At 38.8% G+C, this 21,315-nt stretch overlaps 1 protein-coding gene across 5 annotated transcripts in view; it reads right to left on the reverse strand.

Moving 5' to 3' along the window:
- Positions 1-20,648, reverse strand: part of tpcn2 (two pore segment channel 2) — a 41,614-nt gene extending 20,966 nt beyond the window's left edge. Inside the window, exons 1-7 of one of the 5 annotated variants that reach the window (XM_077563073.1) lie at positions 20,531-20,637; positions 20,275-20,457; positions 10,599-10,651; positions 8,945-9,021; positions 3,255-3,432; positions 3,056-3,172; positions 1,886-1,992 (exon numbers count right to left, since the gene is read on the reverse strand). In XM_077563073.1, the coding sequence (XP_077419199.1) occupies positions 1,886-1,992; positions 3,056-3,172; positions 3,255-3,432; positions 8,945-9,021; positions 10,599-10,651; positions 20,275-20,413 (671 nt within the window). In that variant the 5' untranslated portion in view covers positions 20,414-20,457; positions 20,531-20,637. Of the gene's footprint in view, positions 1-1,885; positions 1,993-3,055; positions 3,173-3,254; positions 3,433-8,944; positions 9,022-9,505; positions 9,636-10,598; positions 10,652-10,837; positions 10,968-20,274 lie in introns of those variants that run through there. The other 4 variants (XM_077563075.1, XM_077563074.1, XM_077563078.1 and 1 more) reach the window with 4 other exon arrangements.
- Between the last annotated feature and the right edge of the window lie 667 nt (positions 20,649-21,315).

Consider the following 21,315-nt stretch of genomic DNA (forward strand, 5'->3'; position numbering starts at 1 on the left):
ATCGATAAATGAAACATGCCAATGTAAGATAAATAAAAGATGTTCATTTGAGCAATCAGGTTGAATTAATTTATACATGTTTATTTTCAAAAGTATAATTCACTCACATGGATCAAGGGAGAAGCCATTATATACTAGCATGCAGATCCAATTTGAAACCCAATCACCTAATTTTTTTAAGTAGCTCTGGGCATTTTACTCGGGAGGCTAACTGAATTAACTAGGGAAGTTATGCAGAGCTGTCAACCTGTCGAAATTCACTTCCAGAACAATTTGTCAGAATTTCCATATTTTTAACCTTTTGTCAAAAACAAAACCGCGGGAAAATATACTGCATTAAAATGCAGTATATTTTGTAGTGGGATTTAAAAAATCTGCACACCATTCAATTACATACAATGTAAATGTATTTACATAATAATCACTTTTCTGGAATCATAATTACTTATGTCAATGTATTTATATCATCAATCATGTAAAGATGAGAATGTAGTCATATAAAATTAAATACAAAATTATTTTTCCATCACACGGAGTTAATTTTCTTAAGTCAATATTTGGTTTACCAGGGAATGTGCAAAGCACACAGAAACAACTTGACTATAGATATCAAATTATGAGTAATTATCAATTATTATATATAGTGGAACTTTATTAATGGCTGAGACTAAGTACAAACCTCACTAAAATCAAGACATTATATTGAACCAATTTATAGTAATGCTTCAAAGAATAAATATATTAAAATAAACAGAGGTGGCAAATCCAGGTCCAGAAAGTAAAAATCCTGCCACAGTTTGGTTTTAGCCCCTGATGCTAGCTAGCTAGCTCCCTAAAAGGTAAACAAGCACCATGGGCGCTAGCTAAAAGGTAAACAAGCACCATTGGAGCTAGGGAGCTAGCTAGCTAGCACCTGGGGCTAAAGGCAAATTTTGGCAGGATATTTACGTTCTGGACCTGGATTTGCCACCTCTGAAAATAAATTTACTGTCTGTCTTAAATTCTTAAATTGACTTTGCAGTGACATTCCAACAATGCACACACTTTACACACATTTTTATTTTCAAACAAAAACATTTTTATGAAAAGACAGTTTCAAGGACCAAAATAAAAACAAAAGATTAAACATGTCACTCACCATTAGCTACGTTTCACCGAGCCGTTAAGTGTGATGGCGTTTGTGTTTATGATGGATAGAGTTGTTGCCACAGAATTTTTATCTGCGCATTACTGGACATAATAATCTGCCAATGAAACTTCACATTGAGTGACTGCTCTTGTTTCTCGCCGCTGATACAAATCCCTTAAAACTAGCAGGGCTCATGGTCAGTTCAAGTCGTTAGCTTTCAGCTAACTTTTGAACTCGTCTCCTACTCTGCTAACGTCCGTGGAGCTTCCACAGCGACGATGACGTCACCCGAGCCACCGGCAGGGTGGCGTGTTGTCAAACATCGATCGCAATTATCTACCAAGTATTTTTGCTCATTTTCAACCTTTCTGGGCAATGTGACCCATGATTTTATTTTTATTTTTTTAAATATCCAGAACACCACATGTTCCCGGTGTAACGAGGTTCAGAGATTTGCGTAACAAAATACAGACAATCCGGAACAGTTGGAAGCTTTGGTTCTGGTTATGAGAGTTTGAAAGGCGCATTTCAAATCACAAAATCATACAAAATGTTCATATTTTTTAGAAGTTCATTTCAAATGATGAAACTTCTACGTGGTGAATCTAATTATACATTGGCGCCAAGTTTGTCACTTTTTGTTTCCTTCTCGGAGTTGCTTCTGAGACATTGGGTGCTCTCAATAATATTTTTGATCCATCTTGAAAGATGAATTAAAACAGAACTTGTCTTTGCTCAATGTAAAAAAGTAAATACCTGGCAATCTCAGGCAGAGTTCTCTTGATGCACTTCAGTGACTTTTTCATCAGGGATGAGTTTTGCAAGAGGAAGAATGGTCGAATAAGTCGTCGAACTCTCAGTTTCTGACCATTAAAAAAAGAAAGAAAAATATCACTTTTTAATTTAGTTTTTAATTCATTCATTTACTTAAAAAAACAACAACTTCATAGCAGAGTTAACCTGTGATTCTCGAACATTACATAAAAATTCCAATTAATTTTTTAGTCTGTGTGTGATAAAGAAAAGCCCTACCTTACCTTTCTTTTAAAAAGAAAAGCAAATACATTGTTGACAGGCCTCCACATTCTATACAACAGGGGTCACCAATGTGCTGCCCGCGGACAGTTAGCGTCGCTGATGGACACTCGTTTTATTGACGAATGTTTTCTGCATTTATAAATTATAATATAATTATAATTTTGTAGGGCTTGGTTAAAAAAAATCAAATAATCGATATCGAATCGATATTCCTTTCCGTGCGTGATATCGATTCATAAAACCATGAATCAATTATTTTAATATCTCTTTTTTTCCCCATAAATTAACAACAAAATATAATTTTAAAGGCCATATTTTTTGTATCTGACCGTTTTTTTAAATTTACCGTTTACATTAATTTAAAAGTATTTTCTCACATTTATGAAAGACCTGACTTGTTGCACTTTTTGACTATTAGCAATCTTTTAAATTTATATTTACGATTATTGAATTAGAATTATGAAAACATTTTCATCTCATCCATGCAGATGTCAATAATAGATTCAATAGAATTTTCAGTAGGATATCCGAATACCAGAATATTTGATAGCTATAGCCCTAAAACTAACCAATAAGAGGAGCAAACTCAGCTGCAGCTGTTCTTGTATGGCAGCACCATTTGAAAAATGACCCTATAATAAAAGTGACTCTCCTGTTTATGTTTACATTTGCACTTAAGAGCTAGATCAGACATTTTCTTGCATTCACTCAATGATTAGATAGATAGATAGATAGATAGATAGATAGATAGATAGATAGATAGATAGATAGATAGATAGATAGATAGATAGATAGATAGATAGATAGATAGATAGACAGATAGATAGTCAGATAGATAGATAGATAGATAGCATTTTAGTATGTAAGTATGAAGAATTAAATTTTTACCTCATCACAGACCATGCTGATGGACAACACCCAGTCAATGATGGAGACGGAAATGACAATGGTATAGCTCATCAGCCATTTGTTCTTCCTGAATTCATCCCAGCCAATCAAGTAGCTCTAAGAATGAACCAGAAGAAGAAAAGGATGATTATACTTCTTTTTATATGCTGTCCTGTAAGCAAGGTTTGAACGGATGTACCTTTACAGCCAGATCAAGAGTAAAGACGATAAGACAGACTATCTCAATGGTCTCAGTGAAGCCGCAAGGAGGCTCCCAGGGTGGAGAGCGATATCGAGGGTCGGAGCTTATAGAAAGGGAAGACGGACGCTCCACAAACGCCAGCAACAGCACCACCGCAATGGTCAGGCCTAAGCCCCTGCATGGGTATAAATGGTAAATTACAGAGACTTCAAAAGGATGTGGGACTGATATAAATGGGAATCTGCCAAAAGATACGTATGATGTGCATTATTGGATTCTATAATTTGATGGGCATTAAATACAACACAGATTAATTTAATCAACTTACACACAGTTATTGCTATTGCTGCTATTAAATCAGATAATCAACAACTTTTGGTGGTATGAAAAATTGTACAATTTGGACTTGTACCCAAATTATTGTGGAAAAATCATTTCCAAAGATTGATTTTTTAATCTATTTTTGGTGATAAAAACATGCATATCAGTCTACCTTTTACAATAAATTACGTGTGGTGTATTTCATTTGATATTGACCTTTTACACGTAACGTCACAGCCCTCATGGGAACGCCCCATCTGGGACGTGGGACGGCAAAAGAGCCACTTGCCTGTATTGTAACCATTGAATCTTGTACAGCGTAAAGTCCTTTATCTAATCGATTATCTCATAAAATGGTCATATCTTGCTGTGTGGTCGGTTGTACAGACAGGCAAAGGAGTAAACCAAATGTTGCTGTTTATCACATACCAACTAATGAAGACGAATGACGTCGATTGATAGCAGCAATCAACAGAAAGGACTGGCAGCCCACAAAGTATTCACGGATTTGTAACGATCATTTTTTGCATGGTTAGTAGATAAATGTTGTAATTAGTAGATAAATGTTCATACATTTTACTAGTAAACGTACACTCTAACAAAGATTGTAGCAGAGGTGTCAAATTATGTGTTTCAAATCACATTAACAAGCCAGATAGTTAGCGTCCATTCCAACTGCACCAACACACAGCTTAGTTTTAAAATGCACCTTCTTCAAAACTATTAAGTGCATTTCACTGTTTAATAATGGGGGATTTCATCTTTGTGCTTGGAGTTCACTCTGGAGCCGGAGTCATATTCATGAAATTACTGCATAGTTTGCCACTACGATAGTCATTTGTTTCATGCTCGTAAACATAGTAACATAACATTACAGCCTTTTCAATATAGAACGGACTGTGTAAAAATAGGTCAGTTAGCATGGTAAACAAATGTTACCTTTGCATTACGAGGTATATTGTCCCCCGGTGTGAGCGGAGCATCTCGTCCCAGAAACTCAGCCAGCGACAAGCTTTTGAATCAGCCCCGGTGTAAGGAGAAGAGACGGCAAGAGACGGCATTGGCTACATAATGATTTAGGTCGTGCGCTGTGAATTCCGGCAAAGTCTGCGATTTTTTCTTTCTTTTTTGAGAGCTCAGTATTGTTCATTTGAAAATTTTACAGATTTGACATGTCATCATCATTGATCTCTTTTTTAATAAAAAAAATATATATATATATTTTGTATGTGCGTGAGTATGTGCATGTGCATGTGTATGTGTGTGTGCATGTGCGTGTGAGTGTGTACTCATTAGTTCACCTAAAACCTATTAAAAATCCCATACCGTTCACCTAAAACAAATACTTCAGAATCCAGCTAGAGTCGTGAGGTCGTCAGGAGACCCGAGGAAGGATCAAAGAAAAGAAAGGAAAGTATAAACCAGCACCGACCAGAAATCCCCTACTACCCATCGGGCCACTAACCAGAGTCCTTCACCAACCCCAGAAACATCTGAATTCCAACAAATCAGGGAGACCTCAAGAGACCAAAGGAGAGACTGAGGAAAGGAAGGAAGGACAGACGAAGCAGAGTGAGATCCACAGACACCAGTCTCCACCGATTCAATGACCTGAGGAAGAAGCAGATTGTGTTTGAATTTTCGATAGATGCTGGTGTGGTGGATCTGGCATGCATGAAAATCTCCACCAAAGAGGGGAGCCCCGTTGACCCCTGCTAGGACAGAGCAAGCGCAACACCTCAGGGCCCCCCAGACCACGGCAGCGCCAAGGGACAACCCCCGGGCCCCACAGGGGCCACCGGCCGGAGAGCAAACCCAGGAGCAGGAGCACCCCCCACCCCAACACGGCCCACGCCCCCAACCCAACGCAGCAGGGCATTGCAGGCCCGCCAGGCACCCCACCAGTCGATAGCCCCCGCTCCCCCCACGACCCGTCCGCCCCCCATCCACCCCAACCCAGCCCCAGCAGAGGGAAATGATATCCCCCCGCTCCGATCTACCTGCCTCCCAGACATGTCAGTGAGTGTATGTGGTGCATGTGGGGACACGGATGGGGGACCACAGCACTGCTTAATACTGACACCCCCCCCCCCCTAATTACGGGGTGTATTAAAATTGGAGGGGAGTTGTAGGGTGAAGATGGTGTCTCCACCAAGTCGGCGATTTGATTAACTTGGTAAAAACAGCAGGCAACAGAAGGTAAATGGGTTGTTTTCAAACTGGATCTCACTCTGCTTCGTCTGTCCTTCCTTTTCTCAGTCTCTCCTTTGGTCTTTTGAGGTCTCCCTGATTTGTTGGAGTTTAGATGTCTCTGGGGTTGGAGAAGGACTCTGGTTAGTGGCCTGGTGGGTGGTGTCTGGTTGGTGCTGGATTTCACTTTCCTCTCTTTTCTTTGGTCCTTCCTCGGGTCTCCTGACGACCTCACGACTCTGGCCGGAAGTGTTTGGTTTAGGTGAACGGTATGGGATTTTTTTTAATAGGTTTTAGGTGAACTAATGAATACACACACACTCGCACGCACATACACATACTCACCCACATACAAAAAAAAATAATATATATATATATATATATATATATATATATATATTTAAAAAAAAAATGATGACATGTCAAATCGAATGAACAATACTGAGCTCTCCAGAAAAAAGAAAAAAAGAAAATAAAATATTGGAGGGGAGTTTTAGGGCGAAGATGGTGTCTCCACCAAGTCGGCGATTTGATTAACTTGGTAAAAACAGCAAGCAACAGAAGGTAAATGGGCTGTTTTCAAACTAGCGATCTCCAACTTAAGTAAATATCGCTCTCTATGAATCCTGACTAAATGTGCAACTTCGACTGAACTTTGGTTGAAGTAGTAGATTCCTTGGCTCTATGGGCAATAATAACTTTTAATTAGTAAAATAACAGTCGTTAAGTCACTAATTCGCTCCGGGTCACGTCCACTTCCATTCAACAATCATTTTGTTCCGCTGTCGGTCATAGGGCAGTCACGTTATCACGTGACGTCGGTGCAAATGGTCAATATGTTTTATGTATACTGTGTAACAGTTCATGTGTTTAAAATGTTAAAAATTTAAACTGCCTACCCAAATGAATGCCATTTTGCTCTGCCCTTTTATTTGTGTTCTTATCTAGTCTTTTGGAACATAATGTACGGTGTGCCAAGACAGGTGCCTTTAAATATAATGCACTATTATTATTATTATTATTGTTATTATTATTATTATTAAATATTATTTCAAATTTCAACTGATTAATACTGGACTGGTTAACTAACTCATACATTCCTTGTATGACAATTATTATTATGAAATATTCTTTCAAATTTCAACTGATTAATACTGGACTGGTTAACTAACTCATACAGTCCTTGCATGACAATTAATGTTAATATAGTAGTTAAAATATTGCATGTAAAATTTAAAGATTTTATGATCAAAGTATCATTTTGACAGACAAATGGATTGTGGTCGCATTTTAATGTGGGCTACCACATACGTACAGTATCGGCTTTTACAAACCAAATTCTAATGAAGTTGGGACGTTGTGTTAAACATTAATAAAAACAGAATACAATTGCAAATCATCTTCAACCTAATACACTACCAAGACAAGATATTTAAAGTGAAAAGGACACGAGACAAAAATCACCCTAAAAGCATTTTTAAGAAAGAGTACAAGTACAAATGATTCAGTGGTTGTTGTGGTAAAAACGCATTGAAACAAAATAAGACATTTGCAAACAACCAATTAATTTCAAATGGTTGGTGAGTATAACATCAATTCCTCTTATTTATATTGCTGTATTGATGTTTTGTTTGTTTTTAATCACTAAAAATGTCTAAATGGAGGAACAATGATTGGTTATTAAACAGTAATTTTGGGGGGAAAATGGCTTTGTAATACACTAACGCAAAATAAAATTCCATCCCATTATTTGATTAATCCATGGAACAATCGATTGAATATCCATCCATCCATCCATTTTCTTAACCACTTTTCCTCACGAAGGTCGCGGGGGGCGCTGGAGCCTATCCCAGCTGGCTTCGGGCAGTAGGCGGGGTACATCCTGAACTGGTTGCCAGCCAATCGCTGGGCACACAGAGACGAACAACCATACTCACAATCACACCTATGGACAATTTGGAGTGTTCAATTAACCTGCCATGCATGTCTTTGGAATGTGGGAGGAAACCGGAGTACCCGGAGAAAACCCACGCAAGCACGGGGAGACATGCAAACTCCACCCAGGAAGGCCGAAGCCCGGACTCGATCTCACGTCCTCTGCACTGGGAGGCGGACGTGCTAACCAGTCAGCCACCGTGCCACCATCGATTGAATAATCAATTCTAAAAATAATTGATAGTGACAGCTTTACCATCTTCTGAGCTGACTAGTGTTATGGATTGTTCGTATTTTGTTATTGAAATTACCTAACGCTACGCGTTGCACCCTGTGAAATAATGCGTCACTGCTCATTGATTAGCAGCGCAGCAAGTGGACGAGTCGTTTTTGGCTAATGTCTTGATACTAATCCCGATCACTGTTATTCATATCAGGCATCGTTACACTGAGTGTCCGGTAACATTTTTGATGCTAAAATGCATGGAATAAAGGCCCATTTGAATAAGCAATATTTGTCCCATTCATTCGTATTTCTGTCACTGGCGAGAGGTTACTGGCTATATATAGTAGTAGGCATATCTGTGTGTTAACATTCTTAGTTAATAACTTAGCACTGAGAACGAGCATGAACCAGCCCACCAATCAGAAACGTGCGTTGAAAAAAAAAAAGGGAGAGCAATGATGATGACATGTCAAATGAACAATACTGAGCTCTCCAGAAAAAAAAGAAAAAAAAAAGAAACGTGCGTTGGCGCAGTAACATTTGCCCCAAAACTTGGCTGGAAGGAAAACGTCTCCGGAACTCGGTGCACACATAAGACAAATTTTAAGTGTGTCTTATAGTTTTAAAATACGTAACAATTTCTTGAAACTTCTTGGGCGGTGGCCAGTTTAACATTGTGTGGAAATGGCTGCAATATTGTTGTCTGAAGATTTTGCACAGGAATTCTTTTTGAATAAATTAGACCTTTAAAAAAACTTTTGATGGGTTTATTAGATTAAAATCGAATTAAAATTGTAATTGTCCTGAATGACTGAAAAAAAAAAAAAAACTCAATTCATTGGAATTTGGTTTGTATCCTAAATACCACAGTATATTGATTAAAAATAAAGTAATCAAGAAAATGTGGTTGGTTATAAATCTTGTTTTTAAAGACCCAATTGAGTTTGGGCTAAATGGAGTGGCTCAACAACACATATCTTAAGATAATGAAGAAAGTAAGAAGGTTTAAACAAACCACTGGCATATCCTTGAGTAGTACCAACGATACAGACGAAGTGAGCTTGAATCCACCCGGTGGTTAATGGACCGATACTGGAAGCAGGCAAGAAAACATGTTGACTCAAGTGGATATTGTATACAGTAAAAAGGGACAAATATAAGGCAAGGGAAAATGGTCAAGTGTAAAGGAAAGCAGTACAGCAAAATTCCACCTGAGCAGGAAAGAGATGAACAAATTCAATATTTTAAATGCTACATCCCTTAAAAATGAGGTCTGAAAAGTAGGCTTTACACAATCAGGATTTTTTTGGCTGATAAGAGTTTCAAAAAAAAAAAGATAACCAATGATGATCCAATCACAAGATGGAGCAATATGTCTATTTAAATAACTTCTTTATTTACTGTATGAATTTGTGTACGGAACGGAAGTATGCACAAGCAGTATAATCAGTTATTTTTATTTCTTAAAATCACACTGTGCATAGCAGCACACTGTATTTTATTGCCTAGAAAGTAAAAACATTTTCAGCGAGGATATTTCAAACATAATATAGAATTCAGCTCTCTCGCGGCCTACCTGGCAGTGGAGGCTGGCCCAAGGAGCCATCCGCCGCTAGCTCGGTCAGTTTCCGGAGCGCTCCAGAGTTTTAGGGGCGCGGCAGCCACACAGGGAGAGGTGGGATTTTACTGAACCGGGCGTTTTACTTCCATGTTAGAAAAATAGCGAGCAAAATAACTCATATTTCAAAAAAAATTACATCACCATGGTGTCAGAGGCAAGATTTTATCATATATATGCCTATAGTTAACTGTGGAAGGGCTTAAAATAATGTGATACAGATCCTTTAATTAAAAAAGAAAGCACAATAGCCTTTGTGCAACTTCACAGAGTAGTGATCGTTTTAGCATGTGACACATTAATATTGTAGGTTCATGGCTGTATGTTTATAGGCTTAGACCAAGTGAATAGGAAGAAGACAAATATTCTTTCTATTGTAGACCCCCACATATTTGTGGTTTGGCACCCATGGATTTGTATATTCGCTGATTATTTTCCCCTCAATTAAAAAAAAAATATTTCTGAATATTTTTCATTTGTGTTTTGGGTAGGGTTTTTCTTTTCCAACTTTTCTTTGACAACTTACACATTAGTGGGGTAACATGTCACATGTTCACTCCCTCTATTTGATGGCTTATGCCTCTGCACTGACACAAAGTATCAAAATGACAAGAATAAAAAAAATATACCCAAGATTTTGGTCTTTCATCTGGTATAGATTGTGTTTGAATATGATGTATTGATTCCAAGAAATATATAAAAGTATAAAAAGTGATGCAACTAGCCCCAGTCTCCCCTAAATTTAGAAAGTGGTAGGTTAGTTCTGATTAAAAAGAAAAAAACCACCCACTTTTCCCACCTCATACCTAAAGTAAATACCAACATAGCAGTTGCGAATTAGTTATGTTAGCAAAAACTATGAGTTAGACTAATGCAATCAAAGCTTGGTTTGTCAAAGTCAGATAGTTTATAATAGCATATGTTATTCAGGTTAACATGAAAGTAATTGTAGAATATTAATTATTATCTACCCTGAACCAAAACAGTCCTTCATATGTTCACACCCTAATTTATTCTATTAAGGCCACAGAATTTTAAAAAATGTATTTACCTGAATGGCATCTTCAATGAGAACAACAGCTTGTTGGATGTAGAGCTCCTCATCTGTCGGAAGAGAGACCGGTGTGAGTAGCAAGATCATCTTTGTCTCAGAGATCAATCTGAACATATTCCAAAGTTAACGGCATTGCGAAATAATAGCAACTGTTCTGTATCTGTAACGAGTCTAAGTGTACTTTCTGACTAATAGAAAGCATTAAAAACCGTTCCCTACTAAGATTACTTACTTACTAAGATAAACAGAAATGTCTGTGAAATGTTGTCAGTGGAACTGGTCTGACTGGTTTGATTTCTACTTGAATAACAGAAGTTACCGTTCAACCTCCGTGTTGGGGCAAGTCCTAAGTTGGCTGTGATAAAAAAAAAATGCCAGGATTCAAGAAGAAAGGGCTAACTAACAAAGGTAGGGGACACCGTAAACAGGCTACAGTGTCATTAGCAAGACTAACACCAAGACAGAAAGAATCATTCACACTTTGATTACCACAGCGCTGCCAACTTGTAGAAATTCACTAGTTTCAGAACATCCATCTATCCATTTTCGGAACCGCTTATCCTCACAAGCTGGAGCCTATGCCTGCCGTCTTTCAGCGGCAGGTGGAGTACACCCTGAACTGGTCACCAGGCAATCGCAGGTTACAAAAGACAACCATTCAGATGTACAATGTACAATTTAGAGCAGGGGTGTGAAACTCATATTAGGTCAGGGGCCACATGGAGGAAAATATTTTACCAAGTGGGCCGGACTGGTAAAATCACGTCAGTTATATACAGATGTGAGGACAGCCCTTAATAGCTGGGCTCATATTTTTCTAAAAAATAACATGAATGAAAATGGAATGCTGCAACAATGGGCCCATATGTGTTATATCTATCTGTTGTCCTGTTTTGCAAATATAATGTTCCCAGAATGCATTGTGTGACACAGTTAATAAAGGTATAGGACGTTAATCCATGTCGTGTGTGTTTGTGTTACCAGTAGCTAAATGTGTGACATATTCAGCATAATATTTGATTTATGTTAGTCTGTTTTTATTTTTTCCAAAAAAACTAACTTTAGGTTGTGTGTAAAATAATGACATCCAAATCAATTCCGTATACAAGTTGCATCCTCATCTGAGGATTGCTTCTGAAATTACGAATTTATATGTTTGATTTTGGCTGTCTGATTAATTGGTCCAACAATACTCTTTTTTTTTTTTTTTACTTTACAAGATCATCTCGCAGGCCGGATTAAACCCCTTGGTGGGCCTGAATCGGCCCGCGGGCTGTACGTTTGACACCCCTGATTTAGAGCGTTCAATCAACCTATGATGCATATTTTTGGAATAAGGGGGTATTAGGAGAAAACAAAAAACAAAAGAAAACCAGAAAACCCAGGCAGAACATGCAAACTCCAAATGGGAAGGCCGGAGCCCAGATGTGAACCCACAACCTCTGCACTGAGGCGAATTCCCAAAAAGTTGGGACACTATACTATTGGTGAATAAAAACGTAATGTACTTATGTGGAAGTGCCAAATTTTTATATTTTATTCAGAATAGAACATAGAGAACAGGTCAAAAGTTAAAACTAAGAACATTTATCATTTTAAGTGAAAACTATGATGCTTTTAAATTCCATGGTGTCAACAAATCTGAGAAAAGTTGGGACAAGGCCATTTTCACCACTGTGAGGCATCCCCACATGCGTCTCTCTAACTGTTCAACTGTCTTGGGCTTTCTTTGTTGCACCTTCCGCTTTATGATGTGCCAAATGGGCCCTATAAGTGAAAGAAGTGGACTGCAGGCTGGCCATTTCAATACCCGGATCCTTTTCCTGCGCAGCCATGATGTTGTAATTGGTGCTGCATGTGGTCTGGCATTATTGTGTTGAGAAATGCAAGATCTTCTCTGAAAGTGATGATACCTGGATGGGAGCATATGTTCTCCAATCTGAATATACCTTTCTGCATTGACGATGCTTTTCCAGATGTGGATGCTGCCCATGCCACACACACTCATGCAACCCTATACCATCACAGATGCAGGCTTATAAACTGAGTGCTAATAACAACTTGGGTTGTCCTTGTCCTCTTTAGTCAGTATGATATAGCGCCCCAGTTTTCCACAAAGAACTTCGAATCGTGATTCGTCTGACCACAAAACAGGTTTCCACTTTGCCACACTCCATTTTAATAACCCCTGGCCCAGAGAAACGCCTGAGCTTTTTGGTCTGCTTTAGAAATGGCTTCTTCTTTGTTCTGTAGAGTTTCATCTGACAACAACGGCTGGCACGGTGGATTGTGTTCACCCACAATGTTTTGTGGAAGTATTGCTGAGTCCTTTCTGTGATTTCCCTTACAGTTAGCATTCCTGATTGCGGTGCAGTGCCGTTTAAGGACCCGAAGATCATGAGCATCCAGCATGTTTAATGCAACATGAAAAGTTGGATATGTTGAAGTGGTAAATTGTAACTATAACTATAATTGTAGAAGAAAAAAACTGTGATATAATGGCTTTACTTGAATTTATCTTAAGATCTTTTAATCTATAATAGATCTGATATTGTTTATTATAATTAACTCTTTCACTGCCAGACGTTTTCAGAAACGGGATGTCGCCAGTGCCAGCCGATTTAAGCATTTTGACTGATCTTTCAAGGTCCACAGAAAAAGTTTGTTTCTACCTTATTCCGTTCTTCAGTAATCAACAATAGAAAATGGTTAGTTTCACCGAAATGCTCTGTTTTGAAACAAAAAGCGGAGAAAAAGAGCTTTTTGTGAAACAATGTTATTTCATGCACTCTAGTGAATTGTACACTTCTTTTTGTCCATGAATGATGCCACAAACACCTAAATAGTGCTTTACTTCTGTAAAACGCTATCACCAACAATGAAAAAGTGTTTTTTGGTTGCAAAATACGTTTATTTCCATTCAACAGTGTAACAATTTGACAAAACAATTTCGCAAACTATTTACAAATGTGTGCAACTGTGGTACTATTTACAATTATGTGTATGTTTCAAATAACAGTTTTTCTTTTTGTAACGCTCCCATGCGTGCAAGGAGACGCAGCAGGATTTGCACAACAGATTAGTTTCACTTGCGATGGCTCCTTTCGCGTGCAGACGTTACACTTTCTTGACGGCCTTTTTTTCCGGGGAATAGCAAGTAGCAGACTGTACCCACTACTCCAATGAATATGCATTGGACTCGGGGCACTCTTCGTCGTCCGATTGAACGTCCGCCTGAGCGTGCTCGGTTGTGCTCCGCGTTTTCCGGTGTTAGCATCGCTAGCCCGTGAACCTTTATGACGTCGTCATAGCCGCCGCGTCAGCACTTCCAACTTCGGCGTCAACGTCGGAGTCACCATCATCATCATCATCGATGATGATCATCATCGTCGTCATCAATGTGCTCTTTAGCGTTGGTCGATGCCTTTCGTCTTTGAAAAAAAATCCCAAGTGTGAGCTGCTTGCAACCGGTCGCCATTGTTCGCTTCTTCAGCCATCTAGCTACGCCTCACGTCTTCTACTGCCGCGTCAATGCTTCCAACCTCGGAGTCACCATCATCATCATCGATGATGATCATCGTCGTCATCAATGTGCTCTTTAGCGTTGGTCGATGCTTTTCGTCTTTGAAAAAAACTGCTCTAGCGTGAGCTGCTTGCAACCAGTCGCCATGTTCTCTTCCCTTCCCCAGCCATTGTCCCCTCTAGCTCCGCCTCACGTCTTCTACTGACGCCTACCCAATCTTGTCAAAAGAGAGTCATTGCTGCCATCTAGGGGCCAAAAATAGTCATTAGGCTAACTAGATCTGCTTGAAACTTTCACCACAGCTGGGCAAGGCTTTCCTCCACCCGTTTCAAAAAAAATTAATTAAAAAAATTGGATGACGTCTATTAACGTCATTGGCAGCCCTCCGTAGGTTTTTACTTGACGTCTTTTAACGTCCATGGCAGTGAAAGAGTTAACTTTATGTTGGGTAAAAAATTAATTGAAAAGGACCTTAAAAAAAAAAAATCGCATATGAAATTGCAATTGCAATTTTTTGGGGAAAAAAAATCTCAGATTATTTTCCATAATTGTTAAGCCCTAGTTAATATGGTGTTTAAATAGTACATCGGTGCGTGATTAGTAACTCACGTTAGCATGTAACGGATTAGCAACTAGCTTCCCCGTAGCAGGACGCCGTAACACTTCAGTGAGTAAGTTCCAAACAGTGAATAGCGATTACCACTTCCTCCTTCCCCTGCCTGCATTCAAATTGGCCGTGTAGTGTGTGGAAGACTCGACTCTCGATATGTCCCGTCCGCACTAAAACCCTTCACTTCTCCTAATATGAGCTGCTGCTTCTCGACGGACAAGTTACACACAGCGTGAAATTTAATACCCAGATATTAAAATGCAATACTTTTTCAAGCCTTTTAAAGGTGATATTTCCAAATTAATAAATGTAATGATTTTAAGAATATGAAGCCCCTGTGAAAGCAATGTCAGTTTAGTGATAGGACCATAAACAACAAACGTGCAGTAGGGACTTGTTTATTGGGTGCACCCCCGTCTCATTTTCAAAATGACTGAAATCCGTCGCCACGACGGAGAACTTTAACCGATGCTCTAGTTTATGATTATTATTTGCACAATGAATCACAAATTAAAAAAATACTATGCCTAATGAAGAGAACATAAAAATGCACATTTCACACAAGAGTGCCTAAACCAAGATTCAAACCGGCTAGAACCTTACAATTTTGAGTCAGACATGGTAACCATACCTCCACTACAACGAAAAACTAAAAAGTCAAGACAAGAAGACACTTGACTATAATTTTCCAGTACAGAAGTAACAAGTACACATGACGAGTCACTTCTCTTCACACAGGATGCACACCACAAGCTGTATCATTGTGGTAAACAACTGACATTAGGATGCAGATACAGTTCAAACTTTACATGAACACTTTTACATGTATAAATGACAGAAAAGCTAAACCAAAGTTGTACCCTCTTTTTTTGTAATTTATTTATTTTGTTCAAACAGCAAACGGAACAAAAACTATTTGCAGCCTTTGGCACAATTCAGTTCTTGTAGCCCAAGATGCTTTGCATTTCAGGGTCTCTGTTCCCTCGTCTCTTCCTCTGGACAACAATACAACATTCATTTTCAATGGGCTTAAAGTCAGGCGAGATTGCTGCCCAATCAAGTACTGTTGTACCATGGCTATTAAAGCAGGTATTGGTAGTTTTGGCTTTGTGGGCAGGTGCCAAATCCTTCTGGAAAATAAAATCATTTGGCCTCATTCACTAACGTGCGTAGACTACAGTTTGTGCTCAAAACGTGTGTACGCATGAAATGTGTGATTCATCAAAATCTTCCTACTTGAATTTGTGAGCATTTTGCAAACAATTTAGGACATCCTTAGACCAGGACAGACCAACTTTGAAAAACAAAAAAACACATATTTTACAACATGGAGCTACAGTCATATATTAACACTAATAACAATTTTAACAGTAGGGGTGTTCCATATCATACCTTCTAGGATATTACCGGTGTATTTTTTTGGGTGATAAAAACTTGAAATATCGCGAAATTGACGTGATGACGTAATGCGTAACATCATACGTCTTTGTATGGACGTACAAGCGCCGCTCGGTGCTGCATAAAAACAATGTCGGAGCGTGTGAAGATGTAAGCTGCAGCCAGTTCTGTCGGCAAAGTGGGAGTAAGCTATTGCCGTTAAAGTTAAGAGGATGCGCAGTCTAAAGACACGCGAAGAAGACATGGAAAGATTGGAAACAGCTCGTGTTGTTTGGCGTGAACAAAAGTTATTTACTGGAGCACTCTTGATTAGACGCACCCCTTATGAAAAAAAAAAAGACGGTGGTTGGATAATACTGAAGCGGTCGGGTATTGTTAGGCCAAGATAAACAATCCGCAGTGGTTATTTTACCGTGACCGGTAACTTTCCTCATAGTTAACTGGCCGCTAAGCTAACGTGCTCTCGGCCGCATGCACGTTGCTGTTGTGCAGCAGCGTAAACATGCACATTTGTGTTATTAATACCCGCTGTCTACAAGCAATTACTGCATTTTCTTGCTCATCTTATTGACCAATCAGAGACATTCACGGCAAAATAACGCTCACAAGAGGATTACCGGTTTTCAACAAAACACTTGCCTGCGATGTACAGAGCATGACGCCACAGACTGGCTGCTTCCGTATTCCGTACCAATTATTTTTTTGCCTCTACAATGAGGATCAACCACACAGGAGAAAATAATGGACTTTTGACTCATGCAATTTGCCACTGACGTCTGAAGGTTTAATTTGTATTTGTATTTGGTAAGTAAACGTTTGCTATATTTGCACATTGTTTACAATTCAATTGTGATAAAAAAAAGGTGGCTTAAAAGGTGCTGCAATAAAAGTTACATTATTCCAAAGCACCAATCACAAATCTATTGTTCAGTAATTATTACCAATACCATCAAAAATATCGTCACCGCAAATTGCTTTGAAATATCGTGATATCATTTTTGGGCCTAATCACCCACCCCTATTTAACAGTAATAATTTAGATAATTAGCTAATGAGTTGATAAATGGCCTATATAAACATGAAAAAGACACTTGTCACGTTTAGCCTCGTTCCATTCAAGTGCCTCGTGAGCCTTTTTTTTTTTAACTTTTTACAGTCAAACAATAAATCTCTAATATATATATATTTTCTCATGTGTGCAAAATTTCATATGTTTTCACATGTTTACTGTAGGCGATCCAAATCAGCATAATTTTTTTATGGTAAACAGCGCATCGCGAGAGCAACAACGGTCAACTAAATAAAACAAAAGTTAGCTTTTACCTTTCATCTTGAACATCTGTAGATAAAGCACCCAAAGTTTCAAGAACAAAGGAAGGAGTCCTAATGTTAAATCGCTTAAAGGTGGGGTCTTTAGTTTTGCCCGTTTGTGTTTGTAAACACAACCGTACATTTATGTTTCCAGAATTATTATTCACACATGCATACATGTTGGCATTTTTCAGTACAAGTAACCAAGTTGATGTGTCGAATCTGCTGCTCTTTGTCATTCACTTGCATTTACCTTAAGTATGCTAGCTTCTGATTGGTTAGTGTTAGTCAGCTGATGTGTTTTCGCTCTAGCTGCCATGTCTGATGAGTAAAGAGTTAAGAATGAATCTGTCTCCATCCTGCCTTTTCAGTTTATAAACAGTGTCTCTTTAACCACAAATGAATCCTCACATTAATATATATGCTACGGGTTTTTCACGTAAGTTTCTGAGTTATTTTCCCTCGCAAATATGCCACTTTATAAAGTCGCAAATTTATGAATTTTTTTCTTGCAAATTTGTCACTTCATAATGCGGCAAATTGCGACTTTATAAAGTGGCAAATTTCCTAGTTTTTTTTCTCTGAATATTGCCCCACCCTCTAAAAAAATATATTTATACGTGGCCCTAATACGCACTCGTAAACACACCATAAGAGCAACAGATAAAGAAAATATAACAATTAAGATTTGTTTAAACATTTTCCAGCCTACATTAAAGGTTGAGTGCGCAGCACTGACTCAACGGGAGATACGTGTGCCTTTTTTTTTTTTTAATGGCTTTGTTTTTGTTTCGTTTCAAACAATATCAACATGCCTAGCTGTTTTATGTATGGGTGTAAGAATCGCAGTACAAAGGACTACATTTTTCTCGATTCCAAGGGGAAACAGGTCGTAAACACCGGAGGAGCCTGTGGCTGCAACCTATTAAACCCTTGTATTGTGTTTGGGTCAATTTCAAGTTTAGATATGTAAAAAGTACCATTTGCTTTTTTGAAGTGGAACAAGGCTTCATCTAATCCTCAGACACAACTATTTTAACACAACAAAAATAATTTTCATTGTAAAGATCTCAAATAAAAAACAGTGACATTTTTGGGTCAGCAGTCCTATTTAAGCGAGTCTCAGGCTCCACCACACGGCCAGATTGTCATTGCTTTCCTATGTGTTTGTAGATACAGCCACTGTCTAGTGTTTGGATCAAGAGATTTTTTGCTCCTTTTTTCTAGCCTGCCATCTTATCTGTGCCCCCTGCAGCTTGTTTACGCCATTCTACCCATTCTCAACTCTTCATCACACCACGGACCACACTCTCCTAAACCACTCCTCCCTCTCATTTCTGCAGAGGATTTAGCCCCAAAATACCTTTACAATAGCCTTTTTATTTGACCATTTATGTCTCAAACATCTTTTCATTAGTAGATTAACACCTTAGCTATTCACCATGGGTACTTCTGGTAGCCTCTGGCCAATAGTTTTCAGACTGGATTCGGGTTCGAATTTCCCGCTCTTTGTCTGCGGATATGACATGATGCGTGCAGTGTATGTGACTAAGGTGTGTGCAGTTTCATTTTTCGGCCACAGGCGGCAGTCGCGATGGAAAATTCAATTTCCGGCATTGAGCAGGTTTAAAACTATATAACATATTTGCAACTTGTAATATTCACATAATAGTTTGAAAATCCCCCATATGATTTATGGGTTGTTTTTATTATGAAAGGGGCCATAATTGGATATTTTACTTGACATATACTGTCCTTATAAAGACAATTCTACTTAATTTATGTAAGGCAGATAACTGCATTAACCACATAGCCTTTTTTCACATGGGGTCTCATTTATCTTTTGAGGTCAAACTCAAATATTTTGCATCTACTAAAAATCTAAATAAATAGACCTACCTGTTCTATTACTTTTTGGGAGAGGGTTAACGGAACACACATAGTTCTGTCTGAATTTACAACACTGTACATAATCAAAAGGCTCACTGTTGTGGGGACGTTTCATCAAAGGTAGCAGAAAAACTAGAGTGTAAATAGCTGGTGTCAAGTGGAATCCTTAGAGCTCCCAAAAACACACACGCATGCACTTGGCACATAGTTTGGATCTGTGAAAAAATATGAAATTTACCTAATTTTACCAGGTTTCGGCCCGACGGCAGCACAAACTATATGGTGAGATTAAAAATAGCCAGGAAATCAAAGTTTGACTAATTTAAGCGCAACTGCTTAATAGTAATTAGGACATGTAAGTGGCTACTGTTCTCCTTCCATCAATTGCATTTCCCTCAAACACAAAACCACTGACAAGTTACAACATACCCGATTCCAAATAATTCTCCAATTTGCTGCAGAGAAATGTGGAAAAAGCATGGTACAAGAACATTTTATAGTGTACTCAAAAGAAGTACAGCAAGATATTTATGGGCATATCCCATATGCTTTACACTGATATTGGTCACTCCATGATTGAATTCAGTATTAAAGTCTCGTCTAGTTCAATGTTAAATTAATTAAAAAAGGATTACATTTATGGATCAAGCCCACGTTGAAATGGCGTGTTGTTACGTCATGGTCCGCCGTAGAAATGATTTCGCTGCTGGGGGGCAGAAATCAAAAGTTTTTCCCACGTCATATTTTGACATTTTACGTCTACTCGACCGGACTGCGGTCAAGAAAATGTTGGCCACCCCAGTTAACCATGTGTATCTAAATGCAGCAGCAGGTAATCGAATTAAAACACTAAAGTAGCGCTGGAATTTGACATTTCCGGATCGAGTCCGTAGTCGTTCCTGAGTCGTGACTCGTTTGAAAGTAAACATAGATAAGGTCACCTTTTTGTTCACAGACACTGCCCGAAAGGCAGACCGGGTACGTAGGTCTTGTAGAGTCCCCGTGTTCTCTCCCCGACCGGCATCCGTAATCTCTGCGGGTTGCATCGACACTTTCTGCCAGCAGATACTTAGATTCCATTCAAGAAATCCGCCCGTTGGTATTTCCCCGCTTGTGCCACTCAGCTGTAAAAGTAATAATTTCTTTGTTTGGTGTGAAAAGTGTCGCTGTGGACCAGCTTTCAAACGTAGTCTTTACCAAAATTTTACGAAGCACTATCACAAATTCGGATCTGTTCAGGGACAGGGAAACGTGCCATAAGGAAGTTACTGTTGTTGTGCTTTTCCTCCGTCCTGTCTCGTGTCACCTTACACTGACTTCCCAATCTCTAGACTCCACCTACACCGGCTGCGTATGTTGCAATCTGCTGCAAAAGCTTGCTGGGGTGGGGGGAAAAAAACACAAAATGGAATTGTTATCATTCAAGGAGAATATTATAATAGAATAAATTATCTCTGTATTGGAGAGAAAAATGGCAACGAGCAAACTGAAATTGGAATGCACGATCAAACAAATAAGCAGGGTTGGCGAATCCAGGTCCATAAGGTAAAAACGCTGAAACATATGTGCTTCTACTCAACTAAACACTTAATCTTAACCTTGAACGTGATACCCGCAGGCATCAAGTAGCCCCCAAGGACCACATGAATACCCCGCGGTGTTCAAAAATTAGCTCACCATTGATGGGACATTGACATTTCCTAGGAATTTTGTAGAAGTGATCATTTGAAAATGTAAACACTTGCAGAAATAAAAATAATAATAACAAGAAGAAGAAAAATGAAAAATAAAGTTTTGCATATTGATATTCACGTTTCTCTGTGATTGGCTGGCAACCAGTTCAGGGTGTACCCCGCCAACTGCCCGAAGCCAGCTGGGATAGGCTCCAGCGCCCCCGCGACCCTTGTGAGGACAGGCGATTAAGAAAATGGATGGCTGGATGGATATTCATGTTTCTGACCTTGTTAAATCATTGTTGATAA

This window comes from Vanacampus margaritifer, chromosome 4 (genome assembly GCF_051991255.1).
Source record: "Vanacampus margaritifer isolate UIUO_Vmar chromosome 4, RoL_Vmar_1.0, whole genome shotgun sequence".
Classification (NCBI taxonomy): domain Eukaryota; kingdom Metazoa; phylum Chordata; class Actinopteri; order Syngnathiformes; family Syngnathidae; genus Vanacampus; species Vanacampus margaritifer.